Source organism: Eptatretus burgeri, chromosome 4, assembly GCF_056783735.1.
Source record: "Eptatretus burgeri isolate ZD-2024b chromosome 4, Ebu_testis_v1, whole genome shotgun sequence".
NCBI classification, from domain to species: Eukaryota; Metazoa; Chordata; class Myxini; order Myxiniformes; family Myxinidae; genus Eptatretus; species Eptatretus burgeri.
In genome coordinates, this window is record NC_140964.1 from 82,808,678 (window position 1) to 82,830,531 (window position 21,854).

The following is a 21,854-nucleotide window of genomic DNA, read 5'->3' on the forward strand; positions in this document are numbered from 1 at the left end:
CATCGCGCACTCATTCTGAAAAAAAAATACAATCGTTAAATGAACATGCTACGACAATGGGCCGCTGCTGTTATGGCCCGTACACTTGAATCATCCATGCACCATACTATGTCACATACATTTGTCATTATCTGTAGTTTTATTGATTGATTATTAGGATATATATATATATATATATATATATATATATATATATATATATATATATGTATATGACAACCACTTTTGTGCCTATTAATGCTAAATTGCGTGAATGAAGATAATAAGAAAAAAAATTCAAACTGTATTCCCCATGGCTACTCGATCATCTGCACGAGTTTCACGTACTTCATCGATGATGTCATTATTATCACCCGATATACCTCATGGGGAGTTGATGACATATACCAAGTTTCAATTTTTTGTCGTTGAGTGGTTTTGGAGACGTGCAAATTATTGCCTTTAATCCAATATGACTGCCATACCATGTGACCTATGACACCAAAATTATCAATAAAATATTCGCCATTGGGAGTCGCTCCTATGTTTAAAGTTCCGCATCGATCGGACAAGCGGTTGCGGAGGAGAAAAATTTTTTTTTAAGTGAAAATACGTCGATGTGGACATGCGCACGCACACGCACGCACAACACACAGACAGACAGACAGGTGCGTTTACAGTCGTCTCGCAACCCCTTTTGAGGTGAGATGAAATGGAAAAAAAACCCCGCATTGCCATCAGTATTGTGTTGTTGGTATGAACATTTGCTTATCATAGCATTCAGTTGGTCACCTGACACTCGTATTCTATGAAATAAACTTTGGGAGAATGTGCATTTTGTTGATTAAAATACATAACGTTTCCTAAGAAGTTGTGTGTTTGGTGTAGCTCTCCCTACTGACAGTACTCGACATTATTTTATAGTCGAATACGATTGCATCAGGAGTTGAAACTCTGTACCCAAAATCCACGCTCGCGCTAAAGCGATGAGATACCTTCGCTGCTGACCCGAACATTTTATGCTGAAATGACTAACAGATGGCAGTTGTGACACTGATAAAATGGTTTTTTTTGTTTGTTTTTTTTTTTCCCCCCAGGCGAGTAAACTTCGTTCAAAGACCGTCAAGAAAACACTCAACCCTGTTTGGAATGAGGAACTGAGTTACAACGGCATCACCACTGAAGATGTGTTAAAGAAAATGCTTCAGTGAGTTTTCATTTGATTCTGCCTTGCGAGAGGAATTTTTGTGGAATGAATGAATGAAGAAATTTTCATCAGTTTGGTCCTTTGAGGAATGATCGAAAAATGTGGTCGAAATAATCCAATGTTGATTCTTCTTTCCAACTTTTTGCCTCCAACCCTGCTTCCCAGGTTATCGGTTTACGATGAAGATCGTGTTGGTCACAACGAGTTCATTGGACAGAGTAGAATATTCTTACGTAAACTTACTCCACTGAAGAAGAAGCTTTTTAAAGTTTGCCTTGAGCATCAACCTCCTGTGAGGGTCACTTCCTGGTTGTTGTAGTCGTTGTTGTCACCCTGTGCAGGCAAAGCTAAAAGCGGGGTTAAGCAATTGGTTCATGTCTGTCTATCTGTCCATCCATCTTATCAGTTTATAATGAAGGAACAGCTTATTTAAATTGAATGTTATATTTTGAAGACAAATCTGAACATGATTTAGAAGGACAAGTCTGCCATTTTACTTTACATTGGCACCGAATTTGTCCCAATTGCACACGCGCAGAGACGAGTGAGGTAATGTTGTTCCTGCATCTGCCTGCCTGGCAATCAAACAAAACTGATAATCATTTCAAACACGAAACTTGCTGTTTTTTAAGGACGTCATAATGGACGCACACAACAGGCATGAGTAACTAATGGAATGTGTTCGAGAGGGTGACGTAATAGCCGCTGGATAAAACGGTGGTAAAACCTGGAATTAATATTTATTTATGCCTTCAAACTTCTTTAAAACATCTTTAGATTGAATAACGTCCTTGAAGACTGAAAAACACAAATCGCCTTCATCATACTTCCAAAAACCATGAAATATACCGATATATAGCATGACGGGGCGTGGCACGTGGGAATGTACTTGCATATTGAGTGATGAAGAGCCCACCAATATGGCTATGCACGATGCCGATGAAATATTAATGGAGATTTATTTACCTCATTAATTAGCATGGGCCGTTACCATAATAACCCCCTCAAACGCACCAACATCATCATCACCACCATCATCTCCATCAACATCGCCGTCACATTATTGGACCAAGTTTATCATTATTATTATTAAAGGTAAGTTTAATGATCTTAATACCTCAAGAAAAGAAACTTAATTTTATGTTCTTAATGCAGAAAAATATACCTGGTGTTGGCTTAATGGTTAAGGTGGCTGCCTTAAGACCTTAGGGTCTTGAGTTTGAGCCCCTGTCATGCTGTTAAACAACACCAGGTGGATTGGAAAACGGAGCACTGCATCAGCAACACAGCTGTGCTCCCCACGTTGATGCAACCAGCAGCCACAGGCTGCATATGAAATAATAATACTTTATTTTATGTTCATAATAATAATTTTATTCATGAAAACAAATATCACAAAAACAATTTGCAAAAAACATGTTAATTTAGGGTACAGTTTGGATAAGTTTGATCGCTGAAGTTCCAAACCCTATTTCCCCCTTTCCCTCATAAGTTTGCAGATTTGAAGTTCACAGGGATTTTCAAGAACCTAACCTCTATGAATGGCAAGGTCCTCCTTTATATATACTTGAACACTGTGCAGGGTATCGTGTTCTCTAAACTCTCCAATTGTGGGTATTGGTGTTGGTGTTGTGGCTGTTCTCATGAAATAGTTGCTTTGCTCTTCAACGGATTCCCGTCTTCTCGGTTGCAGACCCAGCTTGAGAATGTGGAAGAGGAAGCCGAACAAGGGCGTTTGCTCCTCTCACTGCTGTACAGCACGGAGAAAAAAGGCCTCCAAGTGGGCATCATACAGGCAGCACGTTTAGCAAGCATCGGGCATCTCGCTCCCAGCAGCTTCGTCAAAGTGTGAGTCAAATTGCCTGCACTGGCAAAAAAAAATAAAACATTGTTGGTGTTTAAGAAAAAAAAAAAACGTTCGCAAGAAAATATTTACTTAAAATGAGAATAGTTTTTGTTAAAAACAACAACAACAACAACAACAACAACAACACAAGAAAATCTTTCTCGCTGCAAGAAAAATTCTCATGGTTTTCTTTTGTTGTTTAAATTATTATTATTATTATTATTATTTTTTTTTAATAACAGGAAGTCTAATGTACATTTACAGTTCGTTCTGAAAAAATAACGTCTCGTGTAAATTGATGCAGGCCTGTGTTGGGATGTAATTTTAGAAGTAATAAGCGTTAAAATTGTTTTCACAGAACTTTGCAGCCGAACACGTCGAACAAGTGGAAACACAAAACATCTGTCAAGAAAAGAACAACGAATCCAGAATATAACGAGGTACGCACATTGTATCTTTCCATTCAAAGAAGATATGAGATCGCAAACATTTTCACCAACACATTTATTCCTGAATTACGTTCCAGGAATTCCACGTTTACTCGTCGTATAAAATGTTTGACACCACTCCTGAACTGTATGAATGATTCTGTTGAGCACTTTTTGATTTATCTAGTTGTTTGATTGCTCTCGAAACACTTGTGTTTTCACCGCAGACCATTTTCTTTGAAATTGAGCAAAACCAAGTTGCTGTCAAGAACCTTGTCGTGTCTGTTTGGAGAAATCACTTCGGACAGAAAGATGAGATCATTGGTACGTTCTGACTTTGCCGTTGATAAAACTTTTTTCTTTTCTTTATTTTTGGCCATTTTGTGTGTCGTTTCTCCATATTCTAGTTGATAGGACAAATCATTGCTTAAATCTCTCTCTCTCTCTCTCTCTCTCTCTCTCTCTCTCTCTCTCTCTCTCTCTCTCTCTCTCTCTCTCTCTCTCTCTCTCTCTCTCTCTCTCTCTCTCTCTCTCTCTCTCTCTCTCTCTCTCTCTCTCTCTCTCTGAGTTCTGTGTTCAACCATACGTAGGTTCTTTTATGGATATGCGGTGAAGATCGACAAAAATTGGAAATTAATTACTTGTACAGTAAGACTCTCATTAAGCCTGGTGTTTACGTGGCGGTTAAGGTGGCTGGCTTTGGACCTTATAGTCCTGAGTTTGAGCCTCTATCGACTGTTGAATTAACACCAGGTGGGTTTGACTCAGCCTGTTATCCTTCCGAGGTCAGCGAAATGAGTGCCAGTGTTCTGGGCTAATAACCGTTCGGGTTAACCTGCGTTGGAGTGGCGACCTGTCCAGGACTGTACTCCTTGCCAATGAAACTGCCTCGGCCTCGGAAAGCCCTATACACCTTTATGGCACGAAAGGAATGGTATTATTATTATTATTATTATTATTAAAACTCTCATTAAGGCAAATATTATTCAAAACAATTTATTTCCTCCTGCATACAGCATTCCACTCAGCCAAATGAAACATAACAACCTCCCCCCTCCCCATCTGTCTCACAACAGACCATTTTATGTACCGAACAACCTTTGCTCTGAACACAGCACTCCCAGTGTCGCCAATCGTAGCAGATCTCAAGCAGTCCATGTATTTGTTATTCCTCGTTCTAAACATGGTACATTTCGTGGAGTAAACTTGCCACCAGCTGCTTCACTCCTTTGATTTCAGCACTTGAACAAAAGATGTTCACACATGTGATCTTGTACTGTGGGATATAAAGCGCTGATATTTTGTTGCGCCCTAATAGCTTCTTCTTCTTCTTGCACTCGGTGTTGCTGCTCATTTTTCAGCAAGATTATGATTGTTTCACATCTCTCATTGCTTTGTCATCCGTCCGGAATCGTGTGACGCCCTGTAATCAGCATAATTTAAATCCTTGGTCATGGACTTGCCAATGAGGAGAAACTGGGATCATTTGCAATGTAGTTTAATGAAATAGAAATAAATATATATATATATATATATATATATATATATATATATATATATATATATATATATATATATATATCAAATGAAGCAGTGAACTTTCTATTTCCAGAAACAAACAAAATCTTCAACACAGACAAAGCCCTCCAACTTCCAACAATGCCAATATATCGACCTAATGTTCCTAACTGTATAAATAGTGTTGCAGACTCGACACCGACCTTTACTGAATACTGTACCACGAATTTGGGTGAAATAGGAAACAAACTTCATGTTGTTCATAGCAATAGCAAGCACAACTGTTTAGCTTCCGTAATTTTTCTGCTGCTGCATTTAAACTTCTCAAAACCGTTTGTTTTCCCCTACCTCCCTAGGTGGGTTTCAGATGGGAGTGAGTTCAAATGGAAAGCTTTTAAAGCATTGGAACGAGTGTGCAAAGAAGACAGACCAAAAATCTGAATATTGGCATGCACTGACCCAAAACGTGGATCTCAAACACTGAACGTGACACCTCCGTGTTTAAATGCAGGATGAAATATTTGAACTCTTTTGAACTGCGTTGCCCTTCCTGCCTGACCCCAGATGACAGACTCATATTGTGCAGGAGGTTCTATATGGTAATGACTGTACGATTCACTTTTTGTTCCTGCATACATCAGACATACCGTCCTGCTAGTAGGAGACGAGGTGCTGCCCTAGCCATCCGTCTTGTGCCAAAGAAGATGTTGGGTGGTTGGTTTGCCATCTTAGTAGTAGAGTGCAAGAGGAAATTGGAATTTGTTGAGGGCGTGCCCGATTACTAGTCGTAGAAGCCAACCACAACCAACCAACAAGAACCAACTATTTTCTAAAGATATTGGACCTTTACTGTTCTCAAGTGAGTACAAGTATTACTGCTGCCTTATAACACCCCCTTTCCAAGTATGGTGTACTTTATGTTGTAACACTGCCAATGAAGCCATGACCCAGGTTTGTCATATATTTTCTGTGGGGAATGAAATGTAGATAACTGTTTAAGACAAGTTGGCTACCTCTGAGATATCCTGCCAATGCTTGTATTCTGTATACGCTTATGACAACTGTGAAAGGTGTCGTCATTCCACAACAGCCAAGGAGATTATATAATGTAGAATAAAGATTGTCTTGCTTAAAAAAGGGAAGAGAATCCGAGGCCAACTTATCTAATTGGATGGAATCAACAGGACGTAGATCGAGGTACCGTTAAGAGCCCTTCATCAGTGCAAAAAAAAAAGCATGACTCCAATGCCGAGGCCAACTTGTATAATCTTCCTCGCACAAGGGTTGACACACGAAACGTGAGATTCTCCTCGCTTCCCACAGCAGTTATCATCGCTTGATCAACGTTCTGTTGATTTCTTCCAGATTAAGTGCAAGTCATGTTGTTACACGGTGCTGCTCACATCCAGAACTAAGCTGATATCGCTGCATAGCTCTGCGTGTCCAAAATGCAAGATGTTCTGCGTAAGCTCGGTGATGCAACACAATGAAACAGCTGGTTGCTCAACAAAACTCGCATCATTAACCTGAAGATATTAAGACCCAGAAGCTGCCGTTTATCTCTTTATACAAAGGCATTGCCTCATTTATGCTGTGCTTCAATAGGTAAACATACCATAACTAACCTGCCAGCTGTCCACAATCAAGCGTGAGTGTATTTCTGGAACATAAGTTAGAGTTTGATTCTTAATCATCGAATCGTAAATGTTGAGGGTTTGTTAAAATTAGGTGTTGGCAAACATTATCAATATTCATTAATGGATTAATATAAGTATGCATTTGCTGGGAGGCTCTTGATTTTTTTTTTTTTTTTTTTTTTTTTGTATACCTTGGTCGAGGCTCGTATGAGAGCTAACACACAACTCACAGCAAGGAGGCATGAGACAAGAGGGGCGGGAATGGAAGGGACAAAACATTGGGGAACAGACACAGGTGAACTGTGGAAGGGAGAGGGATGGGGATGGGACGGGGAACATGGCGAGGGGAAGATGGACATTAAAGGGACTTTCAGGAAGGAAAGCAGGAGAATTGAAGGAAGTGGGCTTGGGTGGATTATCGGGGGTAGAAAAGATCGAGGATTTGGATGGGGGAAGATAAGAGGTGGTGGTGAACAGCTGTTTTGAAAGCCTGGAGGGAAGAATGGGAAAGAATAGAGTGAGGAAGTTTATTCCAAAGGCGGGAAAAAGAGGAATGAAAGAGTGAAGATGAGCAGTGATTCGTGATTTTGGTAGTTTTACCAGAAGGGGGTTGTTGGCGGACCTTGAGCGCCCTGTGGAAATGTGGTTGGGACAAATCGCAGAGAGAGCAGGGGGGCAAGGCTGGAGAGGAGTCGGCAGAAGACAGAAAGACCACCGACCAACCTGCGGTGATTGAGTGAGAGGCCCAAAGACTCAGCTTCATTGCGGGAGATGCCAATGATCTTAAAAGCCCTGGTTTCGACAGCGTGAAGTCGAGAAAGGTGGGAGGCAGGAGCACCAGCCCAGAGGGGAGAGCAGTACTCCATCAGGCTACGGACAAAAGCTTTGTAAGTGGTCAGGAGCTCAAGAGGGCCGAGGAAGGACTTTGCACGACGGAGGATTCCCAGTCGGCGACTGGCTTTTGAGGCAAGGTTGGAAATGTGACTTTCCCAGGAAAGGTCATGGCAGATAGTGAGACCCAGAAGCTTGAAAGAAAAGACTTCTTCCAGAGGATTGTTGAGAAAGTGGATGGGGGGTTTTGTAAACGGTCCTTTTGAAGAGACATAGTGAGAGTGTGAGATTTGTCTGGATTGAAAGACATGTTCCACGTGTTGGACCAGTTTGTGATTTTATCCAGATCTGCAGTGAGCGAAGAAGCTGCTGCTTGCCGGTCTGAGGGATGACAGATGGTACGGCAGAGGGTGGAGTCATCGGCAAAGAGAAATAGAGGATTTTCCAGAGAGTCCGAGAGATCATTGATGAAAACCAGAAAAAGAACAGGGCCCAGAACGCTACCTTGAGGAACTCCAGCCTGCACAGGAAGAGGGGATGAAAGAACTCCATTTAGGGCCACACGTTGACTGCGACAGGAGAAGAAGTCTGCGAGCCATGAGTGGAGATGGCCTTGAATACCATGGGAAGAGAGTTTGGTGAGTAGGGCAGGGTGCCAGACTGTGTCAAAAGCACGTGATATGTCCAGGGATACGGCTCGGATTTCCTGTCTGGCATTGAGGACCTCCATCCATTGATGGGAGAGCAGTAGCAGCATATCTAGGGTAGAGTGACCTGGTCTGAAACCAAATTGATGATTGGAAATCAAGCCATTGGAGAAGAGGAAGGATTTCATGTCTGAAGCGATGATGGATTCCATAACCTTGCTGATGATTGGGAGAAGGCTGATTGGTCTGTAGTTATAGGGATCTGTTTTTGCACCTTTTTTATGCAGGGCAGTGATGTTAGCAGATTTCCAAGCAGATGGCAGATGACCTTGGGCAAATGAGAGGGTGAATAGAACAGAGAGAGGGTGAGCAAGAGCAGAAGAGCAGGCTTTGAGGACACGTGGGCTGATGCCGTCTGGACCGGTTGCAGAATCTGACTCGAGGTTTGAAAGCAAGCTCTCCACCTTGTCAGGAGAAAAGGATACAGAGTCCAGGGACAGTTGGGTGCGACTGGGTAAAGTGGGTAGAGATAGTGATGGGTTTGGGACACAAGATTTAGCTGCAAACACCGAGTTTAGACATTCAGCTTTATCACGTGTGGAATCAGCAGTGCGGCCATTTGAGGTAAGGGAGGGGATGGAGGGGGAACATACACCAGAAACAGATTTGATTAAACGCCACCAGGATTTTGAGGAGGGAGAGAGGTTTGAGAGTTCAGACTTGAGATGAGAAAGATGTTGTCTTCTGGCTCTCCTGAGGGTAGATACACACTTGTTCCGAGCTTTGTGGAAAGAACTGAGATTGCCCTCAGTTGGGTTTGCTTTCCATGAGGCAAAGGCAAGTTGTTTCAGGACAACTGCCTCGCCACAAGCTTCAGTAAACCAAGGGCGGGAGGAAGGGTAAGACAACTGAACACGAGAGGGGATAAATCTGTGCATGAGGGAGAGCAAGTTTCTTTGAAAGAATTCCCAGGATGAGTTGATGTTTGAGAAAGTAGTGATAGGAGACCAGTCTGTAAGTTTGATGGCTGCTCGGAGACCCTGCCAGTCGGCTTGAGTGAAATGCCAGACTCGACGGCGGTGAGGTGGTTCTCTGATAACAGCCAGAGAGATGTCCACTTTAATAAGGACGTGGTCAGAAGAACCGATTGGAGCGAAGGAAGAGCAGCAGATATTGTCAGGGAAATTTGTCAAAATCAGATCCAGAAGAGATGGAGTACCATTGGTTGAGATCCGGGTCGGGAAGTTGACCGATTGAGTCAGTCCCAATGAGTCACAGAAAGCTTTTGCTGATGTCCCATGGCAGGTGAGAGAGGTACCCACACCTAGCCAACTGGCGTGATGACAATTGAAGTCGCCACATAAGAGGAAGAGAGAGTTTGGATGAGAAGATAGAAGATGGTCCATGTTTTCGGAGAGTGAGGTGTAGATGGAGTCATCACTGTTCGGTGGACGGTCCAGTACACATATAAACATGAGGTGGGAGTGGAGGGAAGCCGAAGCCAGAGGTATTCCTGGGGGTGTGGGGGTGTGAGAGCAGTGCAGGGAGAGTGAGGAATAGAGTCTTTGATGAAGAGAGCAACACCTCCACCAGGACGAGGCTCAGGTCTGTCATACTGTAAGAGGGAGTAACCAGGGAGAGATACTTGGGAGTCAGACACGTCTTGGGAGAGGAAAGTTTCTGTTAGGCAGATAATGTCTGGTTTGTCAGTGGCAACCTGCATGGAAAGATCTGAAAGGTTTGAGCGAAGGCCCCGGATATTTGAGGTCCACACTTTTAATGAAGAGGTAAGGGAGGAGGCTTTGGGTGCAGGAGGTGGAGGGGGGGGGGGAGGGTAGGACGAGGGACGAGGGGGGGGAGGTAAGGAGGGTTGCTGAAGGAGTGTGGGGTATTGCAGAATAGCGAGGGGAGGGGGCCGAATGAGGAGGAGAAAAGGCTCTGTGGTGCTGGGAGAGAGGGGGGACAAGAGACAAGGAAGATGGCAGTTGAGTATTTGAGGAGGTGGAGTGAAGAGATGGAGGTGAGAGGGCAGTGGAGGGAGGCAGGTTGGTGGATGAGAGGGGGGCAACTTAGAGAAGGAAGAGTGAGGGGGATGAAAGGTGGGAGAAAGGTGAGGGGGAATTTTTGAAAGAGGTGAGAGGGAGGCTTGGAGGGAGAAGAGTGGGATGGTTGCTTTGAGAGTGAGAGTGAGGGGTGAGGGGGTGAGTTGGCACTGAAGTTGGAAAAAAAGAATGGTTGATGGAAAGCGAGCATCCATGGCAAACTGTGGTTTTTAAAAGTTTTAGGTCAGAGATGCGATTTAACACAATTCTTGATGGATGCAATGAAGGCGAATTCAGAGCATGGAGAGAAGAAGCGCTTTGTAATAGTTGGATTTTTAGGCAAGGAATGAAGGAGAGGTCGAAATGAGAGCAGTCTGTTAAAATAGCAGAAGAGTAGTGCATTGTGAAACAGTAAAGAGTACCACATGTGTGAGAGAGGAAGATGAAGCATTATAAGATCGTTTTTGTTGTTAATATTAATGTATGAGAGAGTTCAACAGATTAGGTCATGGAAGTGTAAAAAAAAAAAAGAAATCGAGGAAGACGAGGAGGAAGTTAAGAGGAAGAAGAAGTAGCAGAATCGGGAGAAGGTGAGCGTGTTGTTGTTGTTGTTGTTGGGTATATATATATATATATATATATATATATATATATATTTTTTTTTTTCGAGATAAGAAAGAGATTAGTTGGGAGAATGGGGGATGTTTGGAAAGTGGGGAGGATGAAAATTGAAGGTAATGGGGAGGATAGAAATTGAAGGTAATGGGGAGAAAAAAACAAACAAACAAACAAAAAAAAACGATCGAACACCAAGTGGAACCGGTAGGCCTCAAGCCTAGGACTAGGCCTCAAACACCAGGTAAGAACGTCGACATAAATACTCACAAAATAGCACGATTTTTGAAACAAAACCGAACTAGGAACACACATTAACATGTAGGTGAGAAAATTAAACAGTTAAAACGGGACAAATAACAACTGGAAACTTAACTTTGAGAATGTCAGCAGGGAGCCCCGAAGGAGACCTCTTGCCGCTCAAAGGGACAAATGGGACAAATGAAAAGATATGGGACAAATGGAAAAAGGTGTTGTTGGGTTTGGAAAATTTTTATCCTTCAATTGCAAAATGTCAAATATCACTGGAATGAAGTTTTTGTTTTTTGGATCGTGGGGGATGAGGGAGATTATCTTCGTTTTCTCGTGGCTCCATAATTCTTTGGTTTCAAAACTACCAGCCATTAATGTTCCATTTTATTCCATGTTATTTATCACAGACATGTAATACCATATTTTTATTTTTTGGTTATGGTGTGAACGACAAAGATTAAAATTAAATCATTGGAATTTGAACTGGCAGATTGACAATCATTCACCATGGCCTTCCTGAGATTGAAGCATTGGATCAAGGTGAGGGAAGTTTTTCCCAGAGTTGGGAATTTCCTCATGGTACCAGCACAAAGGCCGACCATTACATCTGTCTTCTACAATGAACAGGCATCCGTGAGGATGCAACACTGTGCTTGTCAAGCATTATCCAAGCTGCTTTTATCATTACATCTCGCAATCGAAAAGCCACTGAAGGCGAGCTCACGTTTCCTGTTGTATCCTTGTAGTTACTGCATAACAAAAGCAGTGTGAGCTACTTTTAAGCATTTCATCAACTACCTCAAAGCAGTTCCAGTGTTATTGGAGATAAATCCATCTCCTTCAATAAATGCTGTTCCAAGGAATGTATTTGTTAATTTGACTTCAAATTCACACCTGGCTAATTTATTCATCTGTCAGATAATATACTCAAACACAACGCCTAAAACGAGCAAAACCATGACGCTTGAGAAAAGTCGACCGTTTATTTCAAATATGTGTTGCAATATGAAATGTTTTTACCTGCATGACAAACAAATAGAACCTTCAGATTTATATCGTCCACACTGTGCTGCTGGGCACGGAACAGTTGGCAAAGTAGTTTGCAAAGGTTTTTTTTATTTTATTTTTTTTTTCTTCCGTTAAAATCATTTCCAATATATTAAACTTTGAAATGTCAAATCTCATCCCAAAGCAGTGCTTCCAAAGGGATCACAATGATTTCTCCAGAGATGGCTGGAGCCTTTGGGTGACATAGCCCTGACATCGAAAACATGCATGTGGTGAAAGTTTTATTTCTCAAGAGGCAAGGGAGAAACCAATTTTTTTTAACAAAACCATATTCATAGGACACAAGTACGCACACCTCAGCACAATGAGCAACAGATCAAATGACCCATGGAAAACATCGAGTTTATTTATCGTGTGGAAAGCTGAAACCGGAACAAACGAAACACCAGAAATTGAAGATTACACATTAAAAAAAAAAAAAAAAAAACTTTCTGCAAATAGTTTTTATCCAAAATCGTTGCAATGGGCAAAAAAGTGACAGTAAGGTAAACACCAAAAGTCAGGAGGTAAATACCCAAATCAAAACCAAAACCATTTAAAAAAAAAAAACTTCCAAAGTTGCACCAAATGTCATACTTCAAGAAACGTTTTATTTTATTTTTTAGTTCAAAGGAAACTGATGAACAGTTCCCCTTCACTATGTCTCAAATTTTTTATTTCGAAGTGGGAAGCTTAAATAAAAAAAATTAATGAAAATAAACTGACATACATCGTGAGGCTGTGAGAGGATATGTGTCAGCAGTCACTTGACTCTGGCCGCCAGCCACTTGTGGCAGCAACCCTCGTGATCCCCATTGGTCGTGCAGTACTGGTCAAACCGTTCACGCAGCTCCTGCCGATACTGGGCGCGCTTTGTGTAGAAAGAACGATGGCTCGCTTTGAACGTGCGGATCTCGTCATTTGTGATGAAGGCCTCGTCACCAGGGAAGTCGTCGGTGTTGTCCTGCGGAGGACGCGAGTGGCAGGCATTTATTATCCGGAAGGTTTAATAATCTCCATCAAAAGTGCTTTGGCCATGGTAAACTGTAGGTAGGCTCAAAAAAAAAAACAACAAATCTTTAAATTGGTAGTTTTGTAACTTTATTTTTTTAATTGTCTGATTCTGCCCAGGAGCTTTCAGCATATGTATGCAAGGGAGGAAATGAATAAATCCACCATTTTGGAGAATGTAATATGGAGGTGACACCGAATTGAGTCACACCCTGGAGGTTAAAACTCGAGGACAGAAACATGACATTATTGCTTTCTTAATCATCCCAAATAAAAATATTGAAGGGATAATAAATATTTTGTGGCTTGATTGCAAAAACTATATAGCCAAATATATGTACATCTGAAAAATGAGGTCAACCTCAGATGATTTGGACATTTCTTTCTGCATATTTTCATTTATATTTGAGTTTCATAAGGCAAATCATTTCGGCACTGACATCTTATGGCCACAGGAAGTAATTGATACTCTGACATGCATTCTGGTGCTTTGTTACAGCACTTCAAACAGAATTGCATCTGTCGACCATGGCGGCCATGCACACTGCTCACATGCATGTCTATGTACCAACTTCAAACAAGTACGAGAGTCGTTTCACATCTGAAAAGTTGCTTAGCACACGCCCCCCCCCCCCCCGGGTTTGTAATCGGCTGGTGCGGAACAGAGGGAATGTGACAGTGACAACAGATAAATGATATTGCATTAGACTTTCCATAAATCTATCTTTTTTTCTCGAGCACCGAAAGGTCCGCATTTGATGAGGAAACCTCTACAAATGCCTCTTAGGAAAGTTGGAATAAGTTTGCTTTTGTCTTGACCTGCTGTCATCATCGCTACTAAGCGTGAGTTCAGCTTTCAATCAACAGATTTGCACAACGTACAGGTTTGGTCTGGTTTAATTCCATCTCCAAGGATTCTATAGAACGTTATGGTAGAAAAAGAACACAGCAAAGTATCACTAAATTCCACAAGCACAAAATGCAGAAGGAACACAATGGAGTGGTTTGTAACATGCAATTCAATTTAAAAAAAAAGAAAATACATTTTCTACACACGACGTAGATTGGAAGTATTGCTTGAGGGGGGAGGAGGGGTGGACAGGAGATTTAAAAAACAAACACTACAAAACCGAGTAAAACAGCAATTGTCTTCCTTACACTTTAAAAGTCGTCAATCCTCCAATTTATGAAACCACATCATTGGAGATTACACCAGTCGATTAAAATCCTTCCAAAAGAGTATTATTTTGCTACGTACCAATACAGCATCCAGGGTCGGTTGGTGAAAACTACCACATCAAAAAAAAAACAAAAAAAAAAACTATTCGACGGCACAGAAAATATTTTTCTTTAAAATGTCATCAACAATCGGTCGTAAAACTGCCAAAAATGCAACATTCAAAACTACCTAATGGGCTTTTACCAGCATCTCGGCCAGACTCTTCCCCGAGTCGTTGTCCTCCAGCTCTTGTTGCGCCGCCTTCAGTTGCCGTCCACGTTTGCCACCTTTCTTCCTAGTCTCCTGTCCGGACTTCCCGAAAAGTTCCATTTGTGACCCCTTGTTTCCTCTGCCCATCACTGCCTTTGATAGCAATACTGTGGAGGGTGAAGAGACGGACGAGCCTACAGTTTCTCCCTGCTGCCGCCTGCATGTCGTCTTGCCTCTGCATAGTGTCGTCTCTGTGCGGGCCGCAACGACTTGAGGTGATGATGATGATGATGATGATGATGATGATGACGATGCACAATATCTGCTGCAGGCCTCGTTTGCTTGAGGCTCATCGTTAGAGCCCTGACCACTCTCCTTCACAGTTGCATCATTATCCTGCTAAAACATAGCAAGCTCGTTGGGGTGGGAAGAGCAGTGAAAAAGAATAATGTAATATTGTTTCAATATAATTGTTGACTCTCCAAATTAAAAAAAAATCTCATCAATATTGCCCATAAATAAATATGAACTGCTGATGCGACCCATACACGATACAACGCAAAAAGTGCCTTTTCATCGAGCATTCCACGCAACGACTAATACACCCATCCCTCGAATTACACAATATATACGTTCTTGAAAGATTGTACATAGACTGAAATTCCGTATATAAACCCCTTTTTTCGCATTGATTTGCAATCTTTAATTATATAATTAGTCCCCATTGGACTTAGTCTAAAACGGGGGCTTATGGATTTGATGTTGATTTTCGTGTCCGTGCGTGCGTCCGCAACCATATCTCGGAAATCTATGGACTGACTTTATCCGTATTTGGCACAAAGACAACACATGATGGTATGCATAAGCACATCATTATTTTTCGAGATCAGATCCAACATGGCCGACTGGTGGCCATTTTAGGTATAAAACCCCAATGTTGAACACGTCCTCAACCATTTCTCGGACATGCATGCACTGATGTTGTTTAAACTTGGCACACAGATAATAAATGATGGCTTTCATACCCATGTAATTTTGTTTTGAGATCAGATCCAAGATGGCCGACTGGCGGCCATTTTAGTTGTAAAAAAAAAAAACAACGTTTAACACGTCCTCAACCATTTCTCGGACATGCATGATCCGATTTTGTTCAAACGTGGCACAAGCAGAGTACATGATGACATAGACGTGCCCCTCACTTCATTTTGCGATCTGATCAAAGATGGCCGACTAAAACAACGGGGGCTATGACATTTAATGTCTTTTTTTAACTTGTTGCCTCTGCCACCGAAGGTGGACGGGGGTTGTTTTCACCCGTTTGTTTGTCTGAGCAGAATATCTCAAACAAAAATGAACATATTCGGACAAACCTTGGTGGACAGGTTGGGTGTGTGACGACAGAACATTTTGTTCAGGGTGCTGGCAATAACCAACCTACTCTTCATGAGATACAGTGGGGTCTTTAATGTCCACCGGCTAGCTAACACAAGCAGATGAGAAGCCCGGCTTAGTCAATCTAAGTAATGGCCGCTTTGTGATGGAAAGCCATGCCCCCGCCCCTCCCCCAACCCCATTTTTTTGTGTACATAGTCAAGACTCGTGGAAGAGCGAGTACACTGAAAGGATCAGAACGTAACAGACAAAAACACGCATGCACGGGGTGGACAAGATGGACACAGTAGAACAATTGTTTGTTAATGGCCCTTTTTTTTGGTAGTACACTTTTGCAAAGATTCAAAACAGTTTCAACTTCAACAAATAAATACGTTTTGAAAACGAATGGCCGAATGGCAATGCATTCTGTATCCCAACACCACAACAAATCCACCCACCCTTTAAGATGATTTTGTACAAGGCAGTGTGATCCGGTGCAATATCATTACCACAAGCAGAAAAGCCCATCAAAATGATGGGTGACCCTTCTGTATTTTCACACTATTCCGCCTTCAAAAATCAGGCTAAAACCTCAATTTATTTTGCTGGTGTGTAAGCATAAAAGGCTGTCAAAATGACAGGTTGGAGTTGTTTTATTAAAAACTTGAAATGTATATATTTTTTTCAAGCACTCATTACCTCCAAGACTATTTCCTTTTCTCCGCATGTGTCATCATCAAAACGTACCTTTCTTTCATGACAGAAGACAAGCTGTTCAGTTGGTAGTTGGTTGGTAGGAATCGAAAGTGGCTTTTATTTAATTCATGTTTTTACCAAACATGGTAAAAATGCTATTTCAGAGATTGTCAGTGACACAAAATGCACCACAATACTGAGATAGTCATTTATTGACAAGTAATGACAAGGAGGTTCCAAGTAAGATCACTTCAAACTCAGTAAATTGTGGTAACACGATATTTAATGTGTAATGAGAGATTTAAGAATGCCCTTTTGCTTTTATGAGAGGACAGTCATTCCTTCCCACTTGTTTGGTTGTTTTGGAGGGATTCTATCCCTACATGTTTTTTTTTCATTTAAAAAAATAAAAATAAAATTTTTTCTGACTTTTTATTATCCCTGATATGGATGCCAATGACGTCGGCATCCAGTAAATTATTTTGTGGGGCGTTTACATGGTGCACCACCTGACCCCACACTCAACAATACATCTCATACAAATCCCTTCCCTAGTTCCCTTAATATCCCAGTCGCAATATTCCCATCCCTTCTGTCTCCACTCAGACATTCTGCTCCACTGTTGGCCTTCATTTTTGGAGTCATCTATTTATTTTTTATTTATTTTTCTTTACCCTCTCTTCTTTCTCTGCTCCTTCCCTTCTATTATATTCTATTCTATCCCCATACTCCTATATCCTCCTCCCAAACTTCGCTCACCTCCTTTCCTTCTACCATCCTACATTCTCCTAATTTCCTCAATTTACTCCCCACCTATATACACAATAAAAAAGATACCTCCATTCCTATTCATTTTCTCAATGTTGGCATTTCCAATTTTCTCCCCCTACCCTGTGTACGTGTAATACATATATGCCTCATAAAGGGGTCACATGATCGCATCTGTTTTACAAAAAGAAGTAGTACTGCACAATTTGCTTGAATAGTATGCACACGGTAAATGGAAAGGTGAATTTAGAATGGAGACTATTCTGGGCCCTTTTCCTTTGTAAATTACGCATTTTGTCATACAAAACCTTGCAATCCACATGTTCTTGCAATCCACGACAGACTTTACAGCAGACTGAGTTTTATGTGAGTTTCTCACTCTGCGCATGCGTAAATGGTGTTCAACAGGTTGTGGTGTATTGTGGTTGTATTATTTTTTTTAATCCAATTAAAAAAAAAAAAAAAACTTTATCTCCACCACCGAAGGTGTGAAGGAGGTTATGTTTTCACCCCTATCTGTCCGTTTGTTACTTGCAAAATCAAAGATTTTTCAAGTGTATTGGTTAGTCGATTGTTATTCTGTCTGTGTTTATCGCCTACAGGTGACAATTTAAAACCAATCTTCACGAAACTTCATGAAGTTGTAGAGGTAATCTCAACTCAGAAGCCTATTGATTTTGAGGTCAAAGGTCATCTTGAGGTCAGATTTCTAAAATTGTCATTTTTCATCTGATTGACCTGAAAGTTGAGTAGGATTTGCATATTGCTTCAAAAGTAGTGGGGTACCTCAGGGATCAGTACTCTGACCATTATTGTTCATGATTTAAATCAATGATTTGGATAATGGGGTAAAGAGTAAGCTTTCCCAATTTGCGGATGACACAAAGCTTGGAGGTGAGGTGGCTAGCAGAGGGGGTGGTGATCAGATTCAGGAAAGTATTGATACTTGCATAGATTGGGAAAAAGATTGGCAGATGGAATTTAACCTGAGCAAGTGTAAGGTGTTGGGGATGTGAAAGAACAATGAAAATAGAGATTACAGGATGCAAGGAGTAATTTTTGAGCGTGTCACACAGGAGAAGGATCTGGGGTTGGTAATAGATATGGGAGGTAAGCAGGTAGCACACAATGCCAGGCAGCTACAGGTAAAGCAAATAGGGTTTTAGGTTGTATTCGGAGGGGGATCATTTATAAATCAAAAGAGGTGGTGTTTACATCGTACAGGAATTTAGTGAGGGCCACATCTAGAACATTGTGTGCAGTTTTGGTCACCACAATTCTGGAAGGACATAGATGCCATAGAGAGGGTTCAGTGTAGGGCTACGAGATTGATTCCGGGCCTAGCTATACTCAGCTATGAGGAGCGGCTGAAAGAGACAGGATTTTATTCACTAGAAAGGAGGCGGTTACGAGGAGATATGATAGAGATGTTTTAGATAATGAAAGGGATAGATAAAATAAGTGCAGATGAATTATTCAACAGTGTAGACAGTGATAGGACCAGGGGCCATAGCCTCAGAGTAAAGAAGAGGAGAGTTAAGATGATAGCAAGGCAGGGGACTTTCACTCAGAGAGTAGTTGATGCACGGAATGATCTCCCTGGAAAGGTAGTTGCAGCAGAAAAAGTAGATACATTTAAATTATAATTAGATAGGTACCTGGAAGTTATGGAGATAGAGGGGTATGGGGATGTTGATTGTGTACATGTTTTAGCATTGATGGGTGATTGTGTACATGTGTACAGAGTACTGCTGGTGGGGGTCTCATCAAGGGGTGTTGTGTGGTTGATGTGTTTTTAACCAAGCCCATGCCCCCTCCCCTGAGAGGAAGAAGAAAAAGAAAAAATACAAAAACAGAAAAATTTTTAAATGTTTTTTAAAAATTCATTAAAACATTTTTTGCATTTTCTTCTTTGGATCTTGTGTAGATAAATTAGTATGGCGTTCACGCAGGCATGATGGGCTGAATGGCCTCCACCTGTGTCAGATTTCCTTGAATTTGGAAACAACTATTTTTGAGATCAAAAGGTCAAGTCAAGGTCAAACTTCTAAAATCATCAAATTTCATCCGATTAACCTGAACATTAAGCAGCAATTGCATCGTGCATCACTGAATTTGGAAACCAACTATTTTTGAGGTCAAAAAAAAAAAAATCAAAGGTCAATTCGGGGTCAAAATTCTAAAATCATCAATTTCAATCTCAAAAATAATCAATTTTCATCCGATTGAAATGAGCTTTGATTAAGATTGTCAATTTTAATCTTAAGGAAATGGACAATTTGATGTATCCATGGCAACTTTGGAGAGGGGGTGGATTGTGTGCGAGTCTCATGCTCTACATGACATCTTTTTTCTTGTTTGTCTGTCCATTTGTGTGCAGGATATCTCAAAGTTATGGACAGATTCAGATGAAATTTGATGGACAGGTTGGGTGTGTGACAAGGACAAACCGATTAGATTTTGAAGATCCAGATCTGGATCCGACAACTCGAATTTTTTAAAGTGATTCTTAACCATTGAGACATAGGGCCAAAACTATATATGGCATCCATCCATCCATCCATTGGGTCCATACTCTGCGTAGAGCGTTAGTGCTGCCTAAGCAGTCTCCTTGGCTATTGGGCACAATGCTGGACGGGTCACCACTCCGACACAGTATACCAGCATGCTGGCACTCATTTTGCCGACCTCGGAAGGATGACAGGTCAAGTTAACCCCACCTGGTATTAATTCAACATTTGAGCGGGATTTGAACTCAGGACCCTTGGATCCCAAGCCCACCACCCTAACCATTAAGCCAACATCAGGCATATATATATATAGCATGATATCTCAAAAAGTTGTGGAAGGATTTGGGCAAAACTTGGTGCACAGGTTGGCTGTGTGACGAGGACGAATTGATTTGATTTTGGTGAAGATCCAAATCCGGATCCAGATACGATAATTATTTACTTTCTAAAGTGATTCCTTACCGCTGAGAGATTGTGCCAAAAACGATATACAGCGTGATATTTCAAAAATGTATGGGGCCCGATATGTTCTCGTGGATCAGGAATTGCATGGCAGAGGTATGCGCTCTACCAAGTGCCCTTCTAGTTTTGTTATGTTACGGGTACAATACCCAAGAGACAATGTTGCTTCCTTCTGTTGAAATCATGGGAGTTGCTTCAGCCCTTGTTGTGCTCGGCTGGATGACATTTATCAACAATTTGGTGGATGAACAATTCGGCGATTTTTGCGATCTCTTGATTTATTCTGGCATCTTTTTCATTCTTGTTTGTTATGAAAACGTACGGGAATAAAAGGTATGGCTTTTGAAAGCTTGTGACTTCACTCGAGTAATTTTTCAGCATATCATTTTGTATACATTTGATGGGGTGGCCATTTTTTTCCTGTGCCATCCCTACAATATGGAGTACTACTGCACTCCATGATTAGAAGATGAGTCCCACATTCCAGCAGCAATGCCAGAGTGCAATTAAAATTTTAAAGCAGGTTGTTCCATCACAGTTTTGCAGTTTTTCTTCGACATTATTTCATACCGACCGTTGTGAATAGAGACCATTTTTGTTGATGAAAGCAGAGGGTGGTGGGCTCTTGACAGAAGGAGTCCGAAGTGAAGGCCCGCTGGGCCGGTTACTTTGAGCGGCTGTATCAGGCTGATCCACTAGCTGTTGAGTTGGATGTCAGGGGTGCTGCTATCCCTATTGCTGACGCTCCAATCAACTGTGATCCACCTTGGCCGATAAAAGGGCGGAGCTTGGAATTAGCCTGTGTGTGTGTGTCTGTGTGTGTGTGTGTGTGTCTGTCTGTCTGGACGATGACGCGTTCGCCGAAGCACCGTTATTTCTTGTTTTTACATCAATTTGATGAAGAATTTAAAGTTTTTATTGTGACGACTTTTCGCATGTGAAAACAATGTGGTAAGCCAAATGCCCCAGGGGTTTTTATATTTTGAAAATGTGTATACACACACACGCGCACACACACACACACACACACACGCACACACCTTGGACTGACAATTTGTGATTAAAAATAAAAACTGTTCAGTATCCCATAGCATGCAGTACATTGTGCCATCCTGTGCATGTGAAGCTGGGCCTTATACATGCTCCAATGTTTACAAAAGTGAAGCTTTTAAAGAACCAATGTACAGAACCACGGTCATTTCCATCGACTAACAAATGGCATACCTGCAAGCTTTCAACAATGGTGCTACCTTGGACCTTCCCCCTCTTTTTCTTCTTTTTAGCCTTGGTCACAAGGTTTTCTGTAAAGGTAGCATCAGAACCGTCCATTGCAAGCCGACCTGTCACCTTGGCCAGGCAGGCAGAGCAGCAAACGGGTCCTGTAGGTAGGAAATCGTCATCTTGGTCCATGATACCTGCACGGTAAGCCATCATCAAGAAAAAAAATTGGCCACAACAAAATCACGCACGCTCTTCAATGCCCTACGCTGCAGGCAAAATGCTTTGGGTTGTTTATTAAAATCTACTACTTCCTCCATTGAGGACTTGGAGCGAA

The 21,854-nt window shown here is 41.5% G+C and overlaps 2 protein-coding genes across 15 annotated transcripts in view; one reads left to right on the plus strand and one right to left on the minus strand.

The window, feature by feature from the left end:
- The window catches only part of LOC147028539 (rabphilin-3A-like), a 70,200-nt gene extending 63,982 nt beyond the window's left edge, over positions 1–6,218 (plus strand). For all 8 annotated transcript variants that reach the window (XM_085879047.1, XM_085879043.1, XM_085879044.1 and 5 more), the window contains 6 exons: positions 1,077–1,186; positions 1,352–1,478; positions 2,880–3,034; positions 3,391–3,472; positions 3,688–3,784; positions 5,335–6,218. In XM_085879047.1, coding sequence (XP_085735173.1) covers positions 1,077–1,186; positions 1,352–1,478; positions 2,880–3,034; positions 3,391–3,472; positions 3,688–3,784; positions 5,335–5,462 — 699 coding nt within the window. In that variant the 3' untranslated portion in view covers positions 5,463–6,218. The remainder of the gene's footprint in view (positions 1–1,076; positions 1,187–1,351; positions 1,479–2,879; positions 3,035–3,390; positions 3,473–3,687; positions 3,785–5,334) is intronic.
- Positions 2,783–21,854, minus strand: part of GGNBP2 (gametogenetin binding protein 2) — a 51,805-nt gene continuing 32,733 nt past the window's right edge. For 4 of the 7 annotated variants that reach the window (XM_085879033.1, XM_085879029.1, XM_085879036.1 and 1 more), the window contains 3 exons: positions 21,524–21,714; positions 14,484–14,888; positions 11,972–13,013 (listed from right to left, as the gene is read on the minus strand). In XM_085879033.1, coding sequence (XP_085735159.1) covers positions 12,813–13,013; positions 14,484–14,888; positions 21,524–21,714 — 797 coding nt within the window. In that variant the 3' untranslated portion in view covers positions 11,972–12,812. Of the gene's footprint in view, positions 3,054–11,971; positions 13,014–14,483; positions 14,889–21,523; positions 21,715–21,854 lie in introns of those variants that run through there. The other 3 variants (XM_085879030.1, XM_085879031.1, XM_085879032.1) reach the window with 3 other exon arrangements.